Source organism: Hyperolius riggenbachi, chromosome 11, assembly GCF_040937935.1.
Source record: "Hyperolius riggenbachi isolate aHypRig1 chromosome 11, aHypRig1.pri, whole genome shotgun sequence".
Taxonomy (NCBI): domain Eukaryota; kingdom Metazoa; phylum Chordata; class Amphibia; order Anura; family Hyperoliidae; genus Hyperolius; species Hyperolius riggenbachi.
Window position 1 is genome coordinate 4941988 of NC_090656.1, and position 21931 is coordinate 4963918.

General features: G+C 41.5%; 1 protein-coding gene across 1 annotated transcript in view; it reads right to left on the minus strand.

Annotated features, from left to right (window-relative positions):
- Nucleotides 1–16110, minus strand: part of LOC137537712 (phosphatidylcholine-sterol acyltransferase-like) — a 71099-nt gene extending 54989 nt beyond the window's left edge. The window contains exon 1 of the mRNA XM_068259650.1: nt 15871–16110. Coding sequence (XP_068115751.1) covers nt 15871–16036 — 166 coding nt within the window. The 5' untranslated portion in view covers nt 16037–16110. The remainder of the gene's footprint in view (nt 1–15870) is intronic.
- Between the last annotated feature and the right edge of the window lie 5821 nt (nt 16111–21931).

Consider the following 21931-nt stretch of genomic DNA (forward strand, 5'->3'; position numbering starts at 1 on the left):
GCAGCACATTACAGAGTACATAGTCATGTCACTGACTGTCCTCAGAGGAGCTCACAATGTAATCCTACCATAGTCACAGTCTAATGTCCTACCATATTATTATTATGTATTTATATAGCACTGACATCTCCTGCAGCATATACAGAGTACATAGTCATGTCACTGACTGTCCTCAGAGGAGCTCACACTCTAATCCTACCATAGTCATAGTCTAATGTCCTACCATATTATTATTATGTATTTATATAGCACTGACATCTTCTGCAGCACATTACAGAGTACATAGTCATGTCACTGACTGTCCTCAGAGGAGCTCACAATCTAATCCTACCATAGTCATAGTGTAATGTCCTACCATATTATTATTATGTATTTATATAGCACTGAGATCTTCTGCAGCACATTACAGAGTACACAGTCATGTCACTGACTGTCCTCAGAGGAGCTCACAATGTAATCCTACCATAGTCATAGTGTAATGTCCTACCATATTATTATTATGTATTTATATAGCACTGACATCTCCTGCAGCACTTTACAGAGTACATAGTCCTGTCACTGACTGTCCTCAGAGGAGCTCACACTCTAATCCTACCATAGTCATAGTCTAATGTCCTACCATATTATTATTATGTATTTATATAGCACTGACATCTCCTGCAGCACATTACAGAGTACATAGTCATGTCACTGACTGTCCTCAGAGGAGCTCACACTCTAATCCTACCATAGTCATAGTCTAATGTCCTACCATATTATTATTATGTATTTATATAGCACTGACATCTCCTGCAGCACTTTACAGAGTACATAGTCATGTCACTGGCTGTCCTCAGAGGAGCTCACACTCTAATCCTACCATAGTCATAGTCTAATGTCCTACCATATTATTATTATGTATTTATATAGCACTGACATCTCCTGCAGCACTTTACAGAGTACATAGTCCTGTCACTCACTGTCCTCAGAGGAGCTCACACTCTAATCCTACCATAGTCATAGTCTAATGTCCTACCATATTATTATTATGTATTTATATAGCACTGACATCTCCTGCAGCACATTACAGAGTACATAGTCATGTCACTGACTGTCCTCAGAGGAGCTCACAATGTAATCCTACCATAGTCATAGTCTAATGTCCTACCATATTATTATTATGTATTTATATAGCACTGACATCTCCTGCAGCACTTTACAGAGTACATAGTCCTGTCACTGACTGTCCTCAGAGGAGCTCACACTCTAATCCTACCATAGTCATAGTCTAATGTCCTACCATATTATTATTACTATGTATTTATATAGCACTGACATCTTCTGCAGCACATTACAGAGAACATAGTCATGTCACTGACTGTCCTCAGAGGAGATCACAAACTAATCCTACCATAGTCATAGTCTAATGTCCTACCATATTATTATTATGTATTTATATAGCACTGACATCTCCTGCAGCACATTACAGAGTACATAGTCATGTCACTGACTGTCCTCAGAGGAGCTCACACTCTAATCCTACCATAGTCATAGTCTAATCTCCTACCATATTATTATTATGTATTTATATAGCACTGACATCTCCTGCAGCACATTACAGAGTACATAGTCATGTCACTGACTGTCCTCAGAGGAGCTCACAATGTAATCCTACCATAGTCATAGTGTAATGTCCTACCATATTATTATTATGTATTTATATAGCACTGACATCTCCTACAGCACTTTACAGAGTACATAGTCATGTCACTGACTGTCCTCAAAGGAGCTCACAATCTAATCCTACCATAGTCATAGTCTAATGTCCTACCATATTATTATTATGTATTTATATAGCACTGACATCTTCTGCAGCACTGTACAGAGTACATAGTCATGTCACTGACTGTCCTCAGAGGAGCTCACAGTCTAATCCTACCATAGTCATAGTGTAATGTCCTGCCATATTTTTATGATGTATTTATATAGCACTGACATCTTCTGCAGCACATTACAGAGTACATAGCCATGTCACTGACTGTCCTCAGAGGAGCTCACAATCTAACCCTGCCAAAGTGATAGTCGTATGTCCTACTACCATATTATTATGATGTATTTATATAGCACTGACACCTTCTGCAGCACATTACAGAGTGCATAGTCATGTCACTGACTGTCCTCAGAGGAGCTCAGCTCACACGCTAATCCTGCCATAGTCATAGTCTAATGTCCTACCATATTATTATGTATTTATATAGCACTGACATCATCTGCAGCACATTACAGAGTACATAGTCCTGTCACTGACTGTCCTCAGAGGAGCTCACACTCTAATCCTACCATAGTCATAGTCTAATGTCCTACCATATTATTATTACTATGTATTTATATAGCACTGACATCTTCTGCAGCACATTACAGAGAACATAGTCATGTCACTGACTGTCCTCAGAGGAGATCACAAACTAATCCTACCATAGTCATAGTCTAATGTCCTACCATATTATTATTATGTATTTATATAGCACTGACATCTCCTGCAGCACATTACAGAGTACATAGTCATGTCACTGACTGTCCTCAGAGGAGCTCACACTCTAATCCTACCATAGTCATAGTCTAATCTCCTACCATATTATTATTATGTATTTATATAGCACTGACATCTCCTGCAGCACATTACAGAGTACATAGTCATGTCACTGACTGTCCTCAGAGGAGCTCACAATGTAATCCTACCATAGTCATAGTGTAATGTCCTACCATATTATTATTATGTATTTATATAGCACTGACATCTCCTACAGCACTTTACAGAGTACATAGTCATGTCACTGACTGTCCTCAAAGGAGCTCACAATCTAATCCTACCATAGTCATAGTCTAATGTCCTACCATATTATTATTATGTATTTATATAGCACTGACATCTTCTGCAGCACTGTACAGAGTACATAGTCATGTCACTGACTGTCCTCAGAGGAGCTCACAATCTAATCCTACCATAGTCATAGTCTAATGTCCTACCATATTATTATTATGTATTTATATAGCACTGAAATCTTCTGAAGCACATTACCGAGTACATAGTCATGTCACTGACTGTCCTCAAAGGAGCTCACAATGTAATCCTACCATAGTCATAGTCTAATGTCCTACCATATTATTATTATGTATTTATATAGCACTGACATCTCCTGCAGCACATTACAGAGTACATAGTCATGTCACTGACTGTCCTCAGAGGAGCTCACAATGTAATCCTACCATAGTCATAGTCTAATGTCCTACCATATTATTATTATGTATTTATATAGCACTGACATCTCCTGCAGCACTTTACAGAGTACATAGTCCTGTCACTGACTGTCCTCAGAGGAGCTCACACTCTAATCCTACCATAGTCATAGTCTAATGTCCTACCATATTATTATTACTATGTATTTATATAGCACTGACATCTTCTGCAGCACATTACAGAGAACATAGTCATGTCACTGACTGTCCTCAGAGGAGATCACAAACTAATCCTACCATAGTCATAGTCTAATGTCCTACCATATTATTATTATGTATTTATATAGCACTGACATCTCCTGCAGCACATTACAGAGTACATAGTCATGTCACTGACTGTCCTCAGAGGAGCTCACACACTAATCCTACCATAGTCATAGTCTAATCTCCTACCATATTATTATTATGTATTTATATAGCACTGACATCTCCTGCAGCACATTACAGAGTACATAGTCATGTCACTGACTGTCCTCAGAGGAGCTCACAATGTAATCCTACCATAGTCATAGTGTAATGTCCTACCATATTATTATTATGTATTTATATAGCACTGACATCTCCTACAGCACTTTACAGAGTACATAGTCATGTCACTGACTGTCCTCAAAGGAGCTCACAATCTAATCCTACCATAGTCATAGTCTAATGTCCTACCATATTATTATTATGTATTTATATAGCACTGACATCTTCTGCAGCACTGTACAGAGTACATAGTCAGGTCACTGACTGTCCTCAGAGGAGCTCACAGTCTAATCCTACCATAGTCATAGTGTAATGTCCTGCCATATTTTTATGATGTATTTATATAGCACTGACATCTTCTGCAGCACATTACAGAGTACATAGCCATGTCACTGACTGTCCTCAGAGGAGCTCACAATCTAACCCTGCCAAAGTGATAGTCGTATGTCCTACTACCATATTATTATGATGTATTTATATAGCACTGACACCTTCTGCAGCACATTACAGAGTGCATAGTCATGTCACTGACTGTCCTCAGAGGAGCTCAGCTCACACGCTAATCCTGCCATAGTCATAGTCTAATGTCCTACCATATTATTATGTATTTATATAGCACTGACATCATCTGCAGCACATTACAGAGTACATAGTCATGTCACTGACTGTCCTCAGAGGAGCTCACAATCTAATCCTACCATAGTCATAGTCTAATGTCCTACCATATTATTATTATGTATTTATATAGCACTGAAATCTTCTGAAGCACATTACCGAGTACATAGTCATGTCACTGACTGTCCTCAAAGGAGCTCACAATGTAATCCTACCATAGTCATAGTCTAATGTCCTACCATATTATTATTATGTATTTATATAGCACTGACATCTTCTGCAGCACATTACAGAGTACATAGTCATGTCACTGACTGTCCTCAAAGGAGCTCACAATCGAATCCTACCATAGTCACAGTCTAATGTCCTACCATATTATTATTATGTATTTATATAGCACTGACATCTCCTGCAGCATATACAGAGTACATAGTCATGTCACTGACTGTCCTCAGAGGAGCTCACACTCTAATCCTACCATAGTCATAGTCTAATGTCCTACCATATTATTATTATGTATTTATATAGCACTGACATCTTCTGCAGCACATTACAGAGTACATAGTCATGTCACTGACTGTCCTCAGAGGAGCTCACAATCTAATCCTACCATAGTCATAGTGTAATGTCCTACCATATTATTATTATGTATTTATATAGCACTGAGATCTTCTGCAGCACATTACAGAGTACACAGTCATGTCACTGACTGTCCTCAGAGGAGCTCACAATGTAATCCTACCATAGTCATAGTGTAATGTCCTACCATATTATTATTATGTATTTATATAGCACTGACATCTCCTGCAGCACTTTACAGAGTACATAGTCCTGTCACTGACTGTCCTCAGAGGAGCTCACACTCTAATCCTACCATAGTCATAGTCTAATGTCCTACCATATTATTATTATGTATTTATATAGCACTGACATCTCCTGCAGCACATTACAGAGTACATAGTCATGTCACTGACTGTCCTCAGAGGAGCTCACACTCTAATCCTACCATAGTCATAGTCTAATGTCCTACCATATTATTATTATGTATTTATATAGCACTGACATCTCCTGCAGCACTTTACAGAGTACATAGTCATGTCACTGACTGTCCTCAGAGGAGCTCACACTCTAATCCTACCATAGTCATAGTCTAATGTCCTACCATATTATTATTATGTATTTATATAGCACTGACATCTCCTGCAGCACTTTACAGAGTACATAGTCCTGTCACTCACTGTCCTCAGAGGAGCTCACACTCTAATCCTACCATAGTCATAGTCTAATGTCCTACCATATTATTATTATGTATTTATATAGCACTGACATCTCCTGCAGCACATTACAGAGTACATAGTCATGTCACTGACTGTCCTCAGAGGAGCTCACAATGTAATCCTACCATAGTCATAGTCTAATGTCCTACCATATTATTATTATGTATTTATATAGCACTGACATCTCCTGCAGCACTTTACAGAGTACATAGTCCTGTCACTGACTGTCCTCAGAGGAGCTCACACTCTAATCCTACCATAGTCATAGTCTAATGTCCTACCATATTATTATTACTATGTATTTATATAGCACTGACATCTTCTGCAGCACATTACAGAGAACATAGTCATGTCACTGACTGTCCTCAGAGGAGATCACAAACTAATCCTACCATAGTCATAGTCTAATGTCCTACCATATTATTATTATGTATTTATATAGCACTGACATCTCCTGCAGCACATTACAGAGTACATAGTCATGTCACTGACTGTCCTCAGAGGAGCTCACACTCTAATCCTACCATAGTCATAGTCTAATCTCCTACCATATTATTATTATGTATTTATATAGCACTGACATCTCCTGCAGCACATTACAGAGTACATAGTCATGTCACTGACTGTCCTCAGAGGAGCTCACACTCTAATCCTACCATAGTCATAGTCTAATGTCCTACCATATTATTATTATGTATTTATATAGCACTGACATCTCCTGCAGCACTTTACAGAGTACATAGTCATGTCACTGACTGTCCTCAAAGGAGCTCACAATCTAATCCTACCATAGTCATAGTCTAATGTCCTACCATATTATTATTATGTATTTATATAGCACTGACATCTTCTGCAGCACTGTACAGAGTACATAGTCATGTCACTGACTGTCCTCAGAGGAGCTCACAGTCTAATCCTACCATAGTCATAGTGTAATGTCCTGCCATATTTTTATGATGTATTTATATAGCACTGACATCTTCTGCAGCACATTACAGAGTACATAGCCATGTCACTGACTGTCCTCAGAGGAGCTCACAATCTAACCCTGCCAAAGTGATAGTCGTATGTCCTACTACCATATTATTATGATGTATTTATATAGCACTGACACCTTCTGCAGCACATTACAGAGTGCATAGTCATGTCACTGACTGTCCTCAGAGGAGCTCAGCTCACACGCTAATCCTACCATAGTCATAGTCTAATGTCCTACCATATTATTATGTATTTATATAGCACTGACATCATCTGCAGCACATTACAGAGTACATAGTCATGTCACTGACTGTCCTCAGAGGAGCTCACAATCTAATCCTACCATAGTCATAGTCTAATGTCCTACCATATTATTATTATGTATTTATATAGCACTGAAATCTTCTGAAGCACATTACCGAGTACATAGTCATGTCACTGACTGTCCTCAAAGGAGCTCACAATGTAATCCTACCATAGTCATAGTCTAATGTCCTACCATATTATTATTATGTATTTATATAGCACTGACATCTTCTGCAGCACATTACAGAGTACATAGTCATGTCACTGACTGTCCTCAAAGGAGCTCACAATCGAATCCTACCATAGTCACAGTCTAATGTCCTACCATATTATTATTATGTATTTATATAGCACTGACATCTCCTGCAGCATATACAGAGTACATAGTCATGTCACTGACTGTCCTCAGAGGAGCTCACACTCTAATCCTACCATAGTCATAGTCTAATGTCCTACCATATTATTATTATGTATTTATATAGCACTGACATCTTCTGCAGCACATTACAGAGTACATAGTCATGTCACTGACTGTCCTCAGAGGAGCTCACAATCTAATCCTACCATAGTCATAGTGTAATGTCCTACCATATTATTATTATGTATTTATATAGCACTGAGATCTTCTGCAGCACATTACAGAGTACACAGTCATGTCACTGACTGTCCTCAGAGGAGCTCACAATGTAATCCTACCATAGTCATAGTGTAATGTCCTACCATATTATTATTATGTATTTATATAGCACTGACATCTCCTGCAGCACTTTACAGAGTACATAGTCCTGTCACTGACTGTCCTCAGAGGAGCTCACACTCTAATCCTACCATAGTCATAGTCTAATGTCCTACCATATTATTATTATGTATTTATATAGCACTGACATCTCCTGCAGCACATTACAGAGTACATAGTCATGTCACTGACTGTCCTCAGAGGAGCTCACACTCTAATCCTACCATAGTCATAGTCTAATGTCCTACCATATTATTATTATGTATTTATATAGCACTGACATCTCCTGCAGCACTTTACAGAGTACATAGTCATGTCACTGACTGTCCTCAGAGGAGCTCACACTCTAATCCTACCATAGTCATAGTCTAATGTCCTACCATATTATTATTATGTATTTATATAGCACTGACATCTCCTGCAGCACTTTACAGAGTACATAGTCCTGTCACTCACTGTCCTCAGAGGAGCTCACACTCTAATCCTACCATAGTCATAGTCTAATGTCCTACCATATTATTATTATGTATTTATATAGCACTGACATCTCCTGCAGCACATTACAGAGTACATAGTCATGTCACTGACTGTCCTCAGAGGAGCTCACAATGTAATCCTACCATAGTCATAGTCTAATGTCCTACCATATTATTATTATGTATTTATATAGCACTGACATCTCCTGCAGCACTTTACAGAGTACATAGTCCTGTCACTGACTGTCCTCAGAGGAGCTCACACTCTAATCCTACCATAGTCATAGTCTAATGTCCTACCATATTATTATTACTATGTATTTATATAGCACTGACATCTTCTGCAGCACATTACAGAGAACATAGTCATGTCACTGACTGTCCTCAGAGGAGATCACAAACTAATCCTACCATAGTCATAGTCTAATGTCCTACCATATTATTATTATGTATTTATATAGCACTGACATCTCCTGCAGCACATTACAGAGTACATAGTCATGTCACTGACTGTCCTCAGAGGAGCTCACACTCTAATCCTACCATAGTCATAGTCTAATCTCCTACCATATTATTATTATGTATTTATATAGCACTGACATCTCCTGCAGCACATTACAGAGTACATAGTCATGTCACTGACTGTCCTCAGAGGAGCTCACAATGTAATCCTACCATAGTCATAGTGTAATGTCCTACCATATTATTATTATGTATTTATATAGCACTGACATCTCCTACAGCACTTTACAGAGTACATAGTCATGTCACTGACTGTCCTCAAAGGAGCTCACAATCTAATCCTACCATAGTCATAGTCTAATGTCCTACCATATTATTATTATGTATTTATATAGCACTGACATCTTCTGCAGCACTGTACAGAGTACATAGTCAGGTCACTGACTGTCCTCAGAGGAGCTCACAGTCTAATCCTACCATAGTCATAGTGTAATGTCCTGCCATATTTTTATGATGTATTTATATAGCACTGACATCTTCTGCAGCACATTACAGAGTACATAGCCATGTCACTGACTGTCCTCAGAGGAGCTCACAATCTAACCCTGCCAAAGTGATAGTCGTATGTCCTACTACCATATTATTATGATGTATTTATATAGCACTGACACCTTCTGCAGCACATTACAGAGTGCATAGTCATGTCACTGACTGTCCTCAGAGGAGCTCAGCTCACACGCTAATCCTGCCATAGTCATAGTCTAATGTCCTACCATATTATTATGTATTTATATAGCACTGACATCATCTGCAGCACATTACAGAGTACATAGTCATGTCACTGACTGTCCTCAGAGGAGCTCACAATCTAATCCTACCATAGTCATAGTCTAATGTCCTACCATATTATTATTATGTATTTATATAGCACTGAAATCTTCTGAAGCACATTACCGAGTACATAGTCATGTCACTGACTGTCCTCAAAGGAGCTCACAATGTAATCCTACCATAGTCATAGTCTAATGTCCTACCATATTATTATTATGTATTTATATAGCACTGACATCTTCTGCAGCACATTACAGAGTACATAGTCATGTCACTGACTGTCCTCAAAGGAGCTCACAATCGAATCCTACCATAGTCACAGTCTAATGTCCTACCATATTATTATTATGTATTTATATAGCACTGACATCTCCTGCAGCATATACAGAGTACATAGTCATGTCACTGACTGTCCTCAGAGGAGCTCACACTCTAATCCTACCATAGTCATAGTCTAATGTCCTACCATATTATTATTATGTATTTATATAGCACTGACATCTTCTGCAGCACATTACAGAGTACATAGTCATGTCACTGACTGTCCTCAGAGGAGCTCACAATCTAATCCTACCATAGTCATAGTGTAATGTCCTACCATATTATTATTATGTATTTATATAGCACTGAGATCTTCTGCAGCACATTACAGAGTACACAGTCATGTCACTGACTGTCCTCAGAGGAGCTCACAATGTAATCCTACCATAGTCATAGTGTAATGTCCTACCATATTATTATTATGTATTTATATAGCACTGACATCTCCTGCAGCACTTTACAGAGTACATAGTCCTGTCACTGACTGTCCTCAGAGGAGCTCACACTCTAATCCTACCATAGTCATAGTCTAATGTCCTACCATATTATTATTATGTATTTATATAGCACTGACATCTCCTGCAGCACATTACAGAGTACATAGTCATGTCACTGACTGTCCTCAGAGGAGCTCACACTCTAATCCTACCATAGTCATAGTCTAATGTCCTACCATATTATTATTATGTATTTATATAGCACTGACATCTCCTGCAGCACTTTACAGAGTACATAGTCATGTCACTGACTGTCCTCAGAGGAGCTCACACTCTAATCCTACCATAGTCATAGTCTAATGTCCTACCATATTATTATCATGTATTTATATAGCACTGACATCTCCTGCAGCACTTTACAGAGTACATAGTCCTGTCACTCACTGTCCTCAGAGGAGCTCACACTCTAATCCTACCATAGTCATAGTCTAATGTCCTACCATATTATTATTATGTATTTATATAGCACTGACATCTCCTGCAGCACATTACAGAGTACATAGTCATGTCACTGACTGTCCTCAGAGGAGCTCACAATGTAATCCTACCATAGTCATAGTCTAATGTCCTACCATATTATTATTATGTATTTATATAGCACTGACATCTCCTGCAGCACTTTACAGAGTACATAGTCCTGTCACTGACTGTCCTCAGAGGAGCTCACACTCTAATCCTACCATAGTCATAGTCTAATGTCCTACCATATTATTATTACTATGTATTTATATAGCACTGACATCTTCTGCAGCACATTACAGAGAACATAGTCATGTCACTGACTGTCCTCAGAGGAGATCACAAACTAATCCTACCATAGTCATAGTCTAATGTCCTACCATATTATTATTATGTATTTATATAGCACTGACATCTCCTGCAGCACATTACAGAGTACATAGTCATGTCACTGACTGTCCTCAGAGGAGCTCACACTCTAATCCTACCATAGTCATAGTCTAATCTCCTACCATATTATTATTATGTATTTATATAGCACTGACATCTCCTGCAGCACATTACAGAGTACATAGTCATGTCACTGACTGTCCTCAGAGGAGCTCACACTCTAATCCTACCATAGTCATAGTCTAATGTCCTACCATATTATTATTATGTATTTATATAGCACTGACATCTCCTGCAGCACTTTACAGAGTACATAGTCATGTCACTGACTGTCCTCAAAGGAGCTCACAATCTAATCCTACCATAGTCATAGTCTAATGTCCTACCATATTATTATTATGTATTTATATAGCACTGACATCTTCTGCAGCACTGTACAGAGTACATAGTCATGTCACTGACTGTCCTCAGAGGAGCTCACAGTCTAATCCTACCATAGTCATAGTGTAATGTCCTGCCATATTTTTATGATGTATTTATATAGCACTGACATCTTCTGCAGCACATTACAGAGTACATAGCCATGTCACTGACTGTCCTCAGAGGAGCTCACAATCTAACCCTGCCAAAGTGATAGTCGTATGTCCTACTACCATATTATTATGATGTATTTATATAGCACTGACACCTTCTGCAGCACATTACAGAGTGCATAGTCATGTCACTGACTGTCCTCAGAGGAGCTCAGCTCACACGCTAATCCTACCATAGTCATAGTCTAATGTCCTACCATATTATTATGTATTTATATAGCACTGACATCATCTGCAGCACATTACAGAGTACATAGTCATGTCACTGACTGTCCTCAGAGGAGCTCACAATCTAATCCTACCATAGTCATAGTCTAATGTCCTACCATATTATTATTATGTATTTATATAGCACTGAAATCTTCTGAAGCACATTACCGAGTACATAGTCATGTCACTGACTGTCCTCAAAGGAGCTCACAATGTAATCCTACCATAGTCATAGTCTAATGTCCTACCATATTATTATTATGTATTTATATAGCACTGACATCTTCTGCAGCACATTACAGAGTACATAGTCATGTCACTGACTGTCCTCAAAGGAGCTCACAATCGAATCCTACCATAGTCACAGTCTAATGTCCTACCATATTATTATTATGTATTTATATAGCACTGACATCTCCTGCAGCATATACAGAGTACATAGTCATGTCACTGACTGTCCTCAGAGGAGCTCACACTCTAATCCTACCATAGTCATAGTCTAATGTCCTACCATATTATTATTATGTATTTATATAGCACTGACATCTTCTGCAGCACATTACAGAGTACATAGTCATGTCACTGACTGTCCTCAGAGGAGCTCACAATCTAATCCTACCATAGTCATAGTGTAATGTCCTACCATATTATTATTATGTATTTATATAGCACTGAGATCTTCTGCAGCACATTACAGAGTACACAGTCATGTCACTGACTGTCCTCAGAGGAGCTCACAATGTAATCCTACCATAGTCATAGTGTAATGTCCTACCATATTATTATTATGTATTTATATAGCACTGACATCTCCTGCAGCACTTTACAGAGTACATAGTCCTGTCACTGACTGTCCTCAGAGGAGCTCACACTCTAATCCTACCATAGTCATAGTCTAATGTCCTACCATATTATTATTATGTATTTATATAGCACTGACATCTCCTGCAGCACATTACAGAGTACATAGTCATGTCACTGACTGTCCTCAGAGGAGCTCACACTCTAATCCTACCATAGTCATAGTCTAATGTCCTACCATATTATTATTATGTATTTATATAGCACTGACATCTCCTGCAGCACTTTACAGAGTACATAGTCATGTCACTGACTGTCCTCAGAGGAGCTCACACTCTAATCCTACCATAGTCATAGTCTAATGTCCTACCATATTATTATTATGTATTTATATAGCACTGACATCTCCTGCAGCACTTTACAGAGTACATAGTCCTGTCACTCACTGTCCTCAGAGGAGCTCACACTCTAATCCTACCATAGTCATAGTCTAATGTCCTACCATATTATTATTATGTATTTATATAGCACTGACATCTCCTGCAGCACATTACAGAGTACATAGTCATGTCACTGACTGTCCTCAGAGGAGCTCACAATGTAATCCTACCATAGTCATAGTCTAATGTCCTACCATATTATTATTATGTATTTATATAGCACTGACATCTCCTGCAGCACTTTACAGAGTACATAGTCCTGTCACTGACTGTCCTCAGAGGAGCCCACACTCTAATCCTACCATAGTCATAGTCTAATGTCCTACCATATTATTATTACTATGTATTTATATAGCACTGACATCTTCTGCAGCACATTACAGAGAACATAGTCATGTCACTGACTGTCCTCAGAGGAGATCACAAACTAATCCTACCATAGTCATAGTCTAATGTCCTACCATATTATTATTATGTATTTATATAGCACTGACATCTCCTGCAGCACATTACAGAGTACATAGTCATGTCACTGACTGTCCTCAGAGGAGCTCACACTCTAATCCTACCATAGTCATAGTCTAATCTCCTACCATATTATTATTATGTATTTATATAGCACTGACATCTCCTGCAGCACATTACAGAGTACATAGTCATGTCACTGACTGTCCTCAGAGGAGCTCACAATGTAATCCTACCATAGTCATAGTGTAATGTCCTACCATATTATTATTATGTATTTATATAGCACTGACATCTCCTACAGCACTTTACAGAGTACATAGTCATGTCACTGACTGTCCTCAAAGGAGCTCACAATCTAATCCTACCATAGTCATAGTCTAATGTCCTACCATATTATTATTATGTATTTATATAGCACTGACATCTTCTGCAGCACTGTACAGAGTACATAGTCATGTCACTGACTGTCCTCAGAGGAGCTCACAGTCTAATCCTACCATAGTCATAGTGTAATGTCCTGCCATATTTTTATGATGTATTTATATAGCACTGACATCTTCTGCAGCACATTACAGAGTACATAGCCATGTCACTGACTGTCCTCAGAGGAGCTCACAATCTAACCCTGCCAAAGTGATAGTCGTATGTCCTACTACCATATTATTATGATGTATTTATATAGCACTGACACCTTCTGCAGCACATTACAGAGTGCATAGTCATGTCACTGACTGTCCTCAGAGGAGCTCAGCTCACACGCTAATCCTGCCATAGTCATAGTCTAATGTCCTACCATATTATTATGTATTTATATAGCACTGACATCATCTGCAGCACATTACAGAGTACATAGTCATGTCACTGACTGTCCTCAGAGGAGCTCACAATCTAATCCTACCATAGTCATAGTCTAATGTCCTACCATATTATTATTATGTATTTATATAGCACTGAAATCTTCTGAAGCACATTACCGAGTACATAGTCATGTCACTGACTGTCCTCAAAGGAGCTCACAATGTAATCCTACCATAGTCATAGTCTAATGTCCTACCATATTATTATTATGTATTTATATAGCACTGACATCTTCTGCAGCACATTACAGAGTACATAGTCATGTCACTGACTGTCCTCAAAGGAGCTCACAATCGAATCCTACCATAGTCATAGTCTAATGTCCTACCATATTATTATTATGTATTTATATAGCACTGACATCTTCTGCAGCACATTACAGAGTACACAGTCATGTCACTGACTGTCCTCAGAGGAGCTCACAATCTAATCCCTACCATAGTCATAGTCTAATGTCCTACCATATTATTATTATGTATTTATATGGCACTGACATCTTCTGCAGCACTGTACAGAGTACATAGTCATGTCACTGACTGTCCTCATAGGAGCTCACAGTCTAATCCTACCATAGTCATAGTGTAATGTCCTGCCATATTATTATTATGTATTTATATAGCACTGACACCTTCTGCAGCACATAACAGAGTGCATAGTCATGTCACTGACTGTCCTCAGAGGAGCTCAGCTCACACTCTAATCCTGCCATAGTCATAGTCTAATGTCCTACCATATTAAATATTATGTATTTATATAGCACTGACATCTTCTGCAGCACATTACAGAGTACATAGTCATGTCACTGACTGTCCTCAAAGGAGCTCACAATCTAATCCTACCATAGTCATAGTCTAATGTCCTACCATATTATTATTATGTATTTATATAGCACTGACATCTTCTGCAGCACATTACAGAGTACATAGTCATGTCACTGACTGTCCTCAAAGGAGCTCACAATCTAATCCTACCATAGTCATAGTCTAATGTCCTACCATATTATTATTATGTATTTATATAGCACTGACATCTTCTGCAGCACATTACAGAGTACATAGTCATGTCACTGACTGTCCTCAGAGGAGCTCACAATCTAATCCTACCATAGTCATAGTCTAATGTCCTACCATATTATTATTATGTATTAATATAGCATACGTACGCGCAACATGCGTTCTGCGCCTGTGCAGAACGGCCACAGCAGCGGGAGCATGATCGAGTACTGCGCATGCGCACTGCCAAAAACGAAACTAGCTGCCAGCGGGGACCGGAGGATTAGTTTGAGACCGCGCACAGGACATCTGGGGGAAACCCCAGGTAGGTGAAACTTTCTCAGCTCGGTTAAGGTTCCCTTTAACCTAGTCTTTCGCTAATAAAAATGTTTTGAAAACAAACAGTAATCTCTTACCTAACACCACCGGGTGGCTGTTGTTGCTCGGAGACACTTTCGGGGTGTAACCGGGAGGAAAAAGGACGTCGAGCAGCCAGAACGCCTGAGCGGAGGGCAGAAAGACGCCGCAGAGTACTGCAATGCACCATCCCGGAGGACTGGTCCAGGCGCTCAGCATTCTCATGTGTGGGAGACACAGGAGGCAAGGACAGATTTTGCTGAACGCTGCCGCTTACAGTGAACACGACTCCAGATGGTCGACTTGTTTCATGAAGCCAAAGTAAATGATTGGCTAATCTGTCAGTTCCGTCTACGCAGCATCTTTCCAGCACAAAGTGTCATCATAACAAAAAGCTTCCCACCTAACACCAGTCCAATGGTTACAACAGGACCCAGGCAGTAAATATTAACTCGGAAAAACTCACAGTGATTTGGAGGAAGACCTGTGGGATTTGGGTGAAAGGCTACCCATACCCAACATGGGTTACACTCATGGGCATAGCAATAACCCCTGCAACCTCCGCCATTGCAGGGGGGGGGGGGGGCAGAGGCTCCTCCTCCCTCTCCCCAACTGCAAGTGCAGCCTGAAAACCTTCTGCTCGAATATCAGAACTATGTTTCCGACCGGATATCCGGATTTCAGATAGATATCCGAGTTATCTCCGATAATGCTATTCGGATTTTAACAGATATCCAGAATCCAAATCCGGGTTCGGATTGCTGAAAAAGTTCGGATTATCTGGGTAGTTGAGATACCCGAATATTGGAAGAGCACCACTGCTGGTGGGATCCTTATCTGTAGAAAACCTGTGAAAAACTAGGGTTCAGGGTGTCACAGACCACTAGGCCCGGTCTGCGGATGGGGTAAATCGATCAGCGTCAGAAATCCTCTCACACCGTCATTTGTTCATCACGAAGGGTAACCCGCGTTCGCAATTTGATGAACTGACTCGCGAAGGGAGCGTTCTGATACCAACCGATTCACCTCACACATACAATTCAAAGATCTGCCACCAAGCGAGTTACACAGCCCGCTACTGTAATTTTACTAGGACTTCGAGAACGCTCTATTAACCCTTAGCAGTATGCAAGAATCTGGGTCAGATCGTTATGTCTGGGCCGGGTTCTCGCATACAGGTCCTAAGTGTATACTTCTATTAAACACAGGGTAGCGATTTCAGGAGAATAGGTACGAATGTGTATGTTCAGCAACAGGTCATAACCGCTAAATGATTTTTAAACGTTTAATAACAAAAATGCATTACATACAGTTATATACACCTATTAACATATAAACACAGAGCTTAAAAATAAAAAGGAATAAAATCAGAAAATTCTTACTTAGCTAGCTGAGCAGTCCATTTGAAGCATGAAGAAAATAGTCCAGTTTAAAGGTAGGCATTCAGGTTAAAAGTCCTTTGTACACAACATGCGCCCGGTTCTCCTTGAGCACATGTCTGGACTTCCCTGGTCGATGGAAATTGAAGAACTGAGGGAGGAGTTCCTCGCAAACACTTTTGACTGACCTGAGTTTGGGGCTCTCACTACCTGGAAAGTAGGTGTGTTTAAGGCAGGGTTACCTCCTGGCAGCCAGGTTGCCGCCTCCAGACTCAGAGCAAGAAATGTACCGATTATTAATAATCTGTGTAATTCCGCCCCGGATTGGCGCATTGCAAATCCGAGACTATATTCAGAAGCAGCCTGCGACCCTGTATTAAACGAGGCTATACATGCCTAGTCTGTCACATTCGCTCTACGCAGGCCGGATAAAGTGGATTCTCTACCGATTCCTGATAGCTAGAAAAGTGCACTTCCTGTGTAGGATAGAACTGATTCCTAGGTATCAGGAAATGTAATTTTTGTCTTGCTGTGCCAACCTCATTTTGAATTATTAATACATAAAGTTCTCTTTGTCTGAAGCTTATGAGTTTGGGAGGGAATTTTGAATTTCAACCAGTTTGAGCTGGCTTGGGGAACATGAGCTGGGTGACCAAATGGCTTCTCGGCAGGGGAGTTAGCCACTTGTGACATTCTTTCCTGACACAGGATGTGGGGGGAAGGTTAATGTACTCTCTGCAATGCTCTCAGAGGGGGAAAAAGAAAGGAAGGGCATTTTTTTGTACAGTTACACAACACTGACAGTAATGGCTGGACCATACGAAAATCGTTGCGATTACGCACGCAGGGCCGGATTTGTACTTCCAAGTGCCCTATGCCAGCTGACACCAACAGCCCCTCTCCCCCCCCCCCCCCCCCCCCATCAAATTCTCTCCAACCCTCTGAGTAGCAATAACTGGTTTGAATAAGCTCCCCTCCATTTTGCTGCTCTGCCTCTCATTTGGCAAAGAAACAGTGCATGCCCAAAGCATTCCCGGCCTCGGCTGCTGTGCACATCTGAGTGCTAAATTGCAAGGAGCACGAGTAGCCAGAGCATGTGCTGCTTCTTTGTCCTCTGTGTGACTGGCTACAATCAGAGCCACAGACAGGTGACAGGGAGCGGGAGTAGCCAGAGCATGTGCTGCTTCTTTGTCCTCTGTGTGACTGGCTACAGACAGTCAGAGCCACAAACAGGTCACAGGGCAGCACTATTGAAAGAAGCTCATCCAAAACAGAGAACATGTGAGTAGAAGATCTAAAACTACACATGCTGACATAGATGTGCTTTAAAGGGAAGGTCCAAGCATAATAAAAAAATGAGTTTCACTTATATGGGGCTTCTCCCAGCCCCCTGCAGCCATCCTGTGCCCTCGCAGACACTCACTGCTGCTCCAGTCCCCCGCTGGCAGCTTGCCGACCTCGGAGGTCGGCGGGACGCATTGCGTACATTTTTACGCATTCCCGCTAGTGCAGGAACATTAACACATACATTTTTACGCATTACTAGTTCAATGCGTAATTTTTTACGCATTAAACCAGTTATGCGTAAATTGTATGTGTTAATGTTCCTGCACTAGCGGGGATGCGTAAAAATGTACGCAATGCGTCCCGCCGACCTCCGAGGTCGGCAAGCTGCCAGCGGGGGACTGGAGCAGCAGTGAGTGACTGCGAGGGCACATGATGGCTGCAGGGGGCTGGGAGAAGCCCCAGGTAAGTGAAACTCATTTTTTTATTTTGCTTGAACCTTCCCTTTAAATAGTACTTAGTTAGGGCAAGGCAAGGAAGGACAGATGAGTCAGTAGGAAGTTTTGAAGTTATTAAAACAGAATGATAACATTTATTGGCTAACTGTAAATAAAAAAGTGAGCCTTTGGCTTCTTCAGACTTTGTATATGTTTGTAGACTTTATACTAACAAGATGTTAAAGCACACAACTATATATACGTTCAGCATCAGAAGGAGATGCATAGTTTGTTTTGCAAATATAAATAAATGTAATACAATTGCCATCCTGTTTCACTGATAGCTAGCAAAGTACAATGCTCTTCTAAAATGAGTCAGGAAAGAGTTAAGCTGTAGCAAAGAGAATGCTGTGGTCATTCCCTAGGAAAAAACAAACAAACCATAAATTCAACAGGTCACAGGTCTTTAAGAGCTGACCAGACCAGTAATAAATCTGACAGAGCAGAGAGAGAAGATTCCTGTTTGTGATTCTGAATTTGTGCATGAAAAAAACTTACAGAACTCAAGAGTTCTGCTACTAAACCCAGGCTGGCACTTCTCACAGCAGCTTGTATGTCCCCACCATCATACATACAACATAATCATCCGGTGACAACACATACTGACTGTCCTCAAACACACTCTACACAAGTGAGAGAGATGCAGGGATCTCCGGAATTCAGGCAGACCAGAGCAAAGCAGGGGAGATGATTTACTTTGACAAGTGACCTCTTATCTCTCAAAGTCCAGCGCCCTGCTAATTTTTATCGCCCTAGGCCTTGACCTTGGTGGCCTTCCCAGAAATCCGGCCCTGCGCACACGACTTTCCGTAATGTTCGTCACATCTCCCACCTACCAGTCGCCGCTTAGCTACTGAACGGGTTCTCCGCAGTGCGACAGACCGTCGGCATTCTGGTGCCGACTCTCCGCCTTATGCTGGATTGTGAAGTCATACTGCTGCAGGGACAGACTCCAACGCATGAGTTTGCCATTGGTTCCAGCAGCACGATTCAGCCAGGTAAGGGGGTTGTGATCCGTGATGATCGTGAAAGAGCGACCGTACAGGTACGATTGTAGTTTTTGTAGGGCCCATACGATCGCCAAGCATTCTTTCTCGGTGGTTGAATACGCTACCTCTCGGGGAAGCAGCTTCCTGCTCAGGTAGAGGATAGGGTGTTGCCCGCCCTTCTCGTCTACCTGGCTGAGAACTGCACCGAGTCCGTAGTCAGAGGCGTTGGTTTGCACCAGGAACCGACGTCTGAAGTCCGGGGCTTGAAGCACGGGAGCGCTGACTAGCGCCTGCTTTAAGGCCCGGAAAGCGGCCTCACACTCCGGGGTCCAACTGACTATCTTGGGGTGCTTTTTACTAGTGGCATCGGTCAGGGGCTTGGCCAGGGTACTATAGGCTGGGACAAACTTCCTATAGTAGCCTGCTGTGCCTAGAAAGGCCTGGACCTTCTTCTTGGTGATAGGCCGAGGCCATGCTAGGATGGCGTCAACCTTCCCAATGTCAGGTCTCAGGGTGTTGCCTCCCACCCGGTGTCCTAAATACTGTACCTCTGTCATGCCAACTTGGCACTTACTTGGTTTAACTGTCAAATTGGCAGAGGACAGCCTCTCTAGAACCTGCGACAAGTGATTGAGATGTTCATCCCAGGTGGTACTGAACACGACAATATCGTCCAGGTAGGCTACGGCAAAGTCTTGCATCCCTGCCAGCAGGTCGTTCACAGTCCGCTGAAACGTGGCAGGCGCATTTTTCATGCCAAACGGCATTACCGTGAACTCGAAGAGGCCGAATGGCGTGACAAACGTGGATTTTTCCCGCGCTTCGGGTGCAAGAGGAATTTGCCAATACCCCCGGCTCAAGTCCATGATCGTTAGATAGCTCGCAGCAGCCAGCTTATCCAACAATTCATCGATGCGAGGCATGGGGTAGGCGTCAGTGGTGGTGATGGCGTTCAGCCTTCGGTAATCCATGCAGAACCGAGTTGTCTTGTCCTTTTTGGGGACGAGGACAACTGGGGCAGCCCATGCACTGCAGGATTTCTGAATCACCCCTAACTCGAACATCTCCTCTATCTCTCTCTTCATATCTGCCTGTACCTCAGGAGAGATGCGATAGGCAGATTGCCGGAGGGGCGAATGGGCTCCTGTGTCTACTCTGTGAACAGCGAGATTGGTTCGCCCGGGGGTACTGGTGAACGTCTGGCCATGCCTTCCTAACACCTCTTGCAGCTGCGCTTTCTGTGAGGGGGTGAGTTGGGGGTTGACATTGACCCCACCTTCGAACCCCCGGGTGTCGGCCAGTAAATCTAAAAGGGGATCTGTCTCTCCTGGTTCCAGCTGGCTACACACTGGCAAAGCATACTGCGTTCTGTCTCTGTGGGCCTTCAACATGTTCACGTGGAAGCTTTTTTGCCTTCTACCTCCCATGTTCACCAAATATGTAACAGGGGTTACCTGCTTCACTACAGTGTACGGTCCCTCCCATGCGGCGTGCAGCTTATTATGCTTTACCGGGAGTAACGCATACACTTTGTCATTTACCTCATATGCTCGGTCCCTGGCATTGCGGTCATACCACATTTTTTGATTGGCCTGTGCCCGGGCCATGTTTTCAGTTACCACCTCCATGAGTGATTCCATTTTGTCCCTGAATTTAAGGACATAATCAATCACGGACGAGTCGGTGGGGTCACCTTTTCCTTGCCACGTCTCCCGGATCAGCTTTAGGGGACCTCTGACATTCCTTCCGTACAGGAGTTCAAAGGGTGAGAACCCTGTGGACTCCTGTGGCACCTCTCGGTACGCAAATAACAGGTGAGGCAAATATCGCTCCCAGTCCCCCCCTTGCGACTCGACGAACGTTGAAAGCATCTGCTTCAGCGTCCCGTTGAATCGCTCGCAGAGGCCGTTGGTCTGCGGATGGTAGGGGCTGGAGACGATGTGCGTCATTTGGATTTTCGTACAGAGAGCC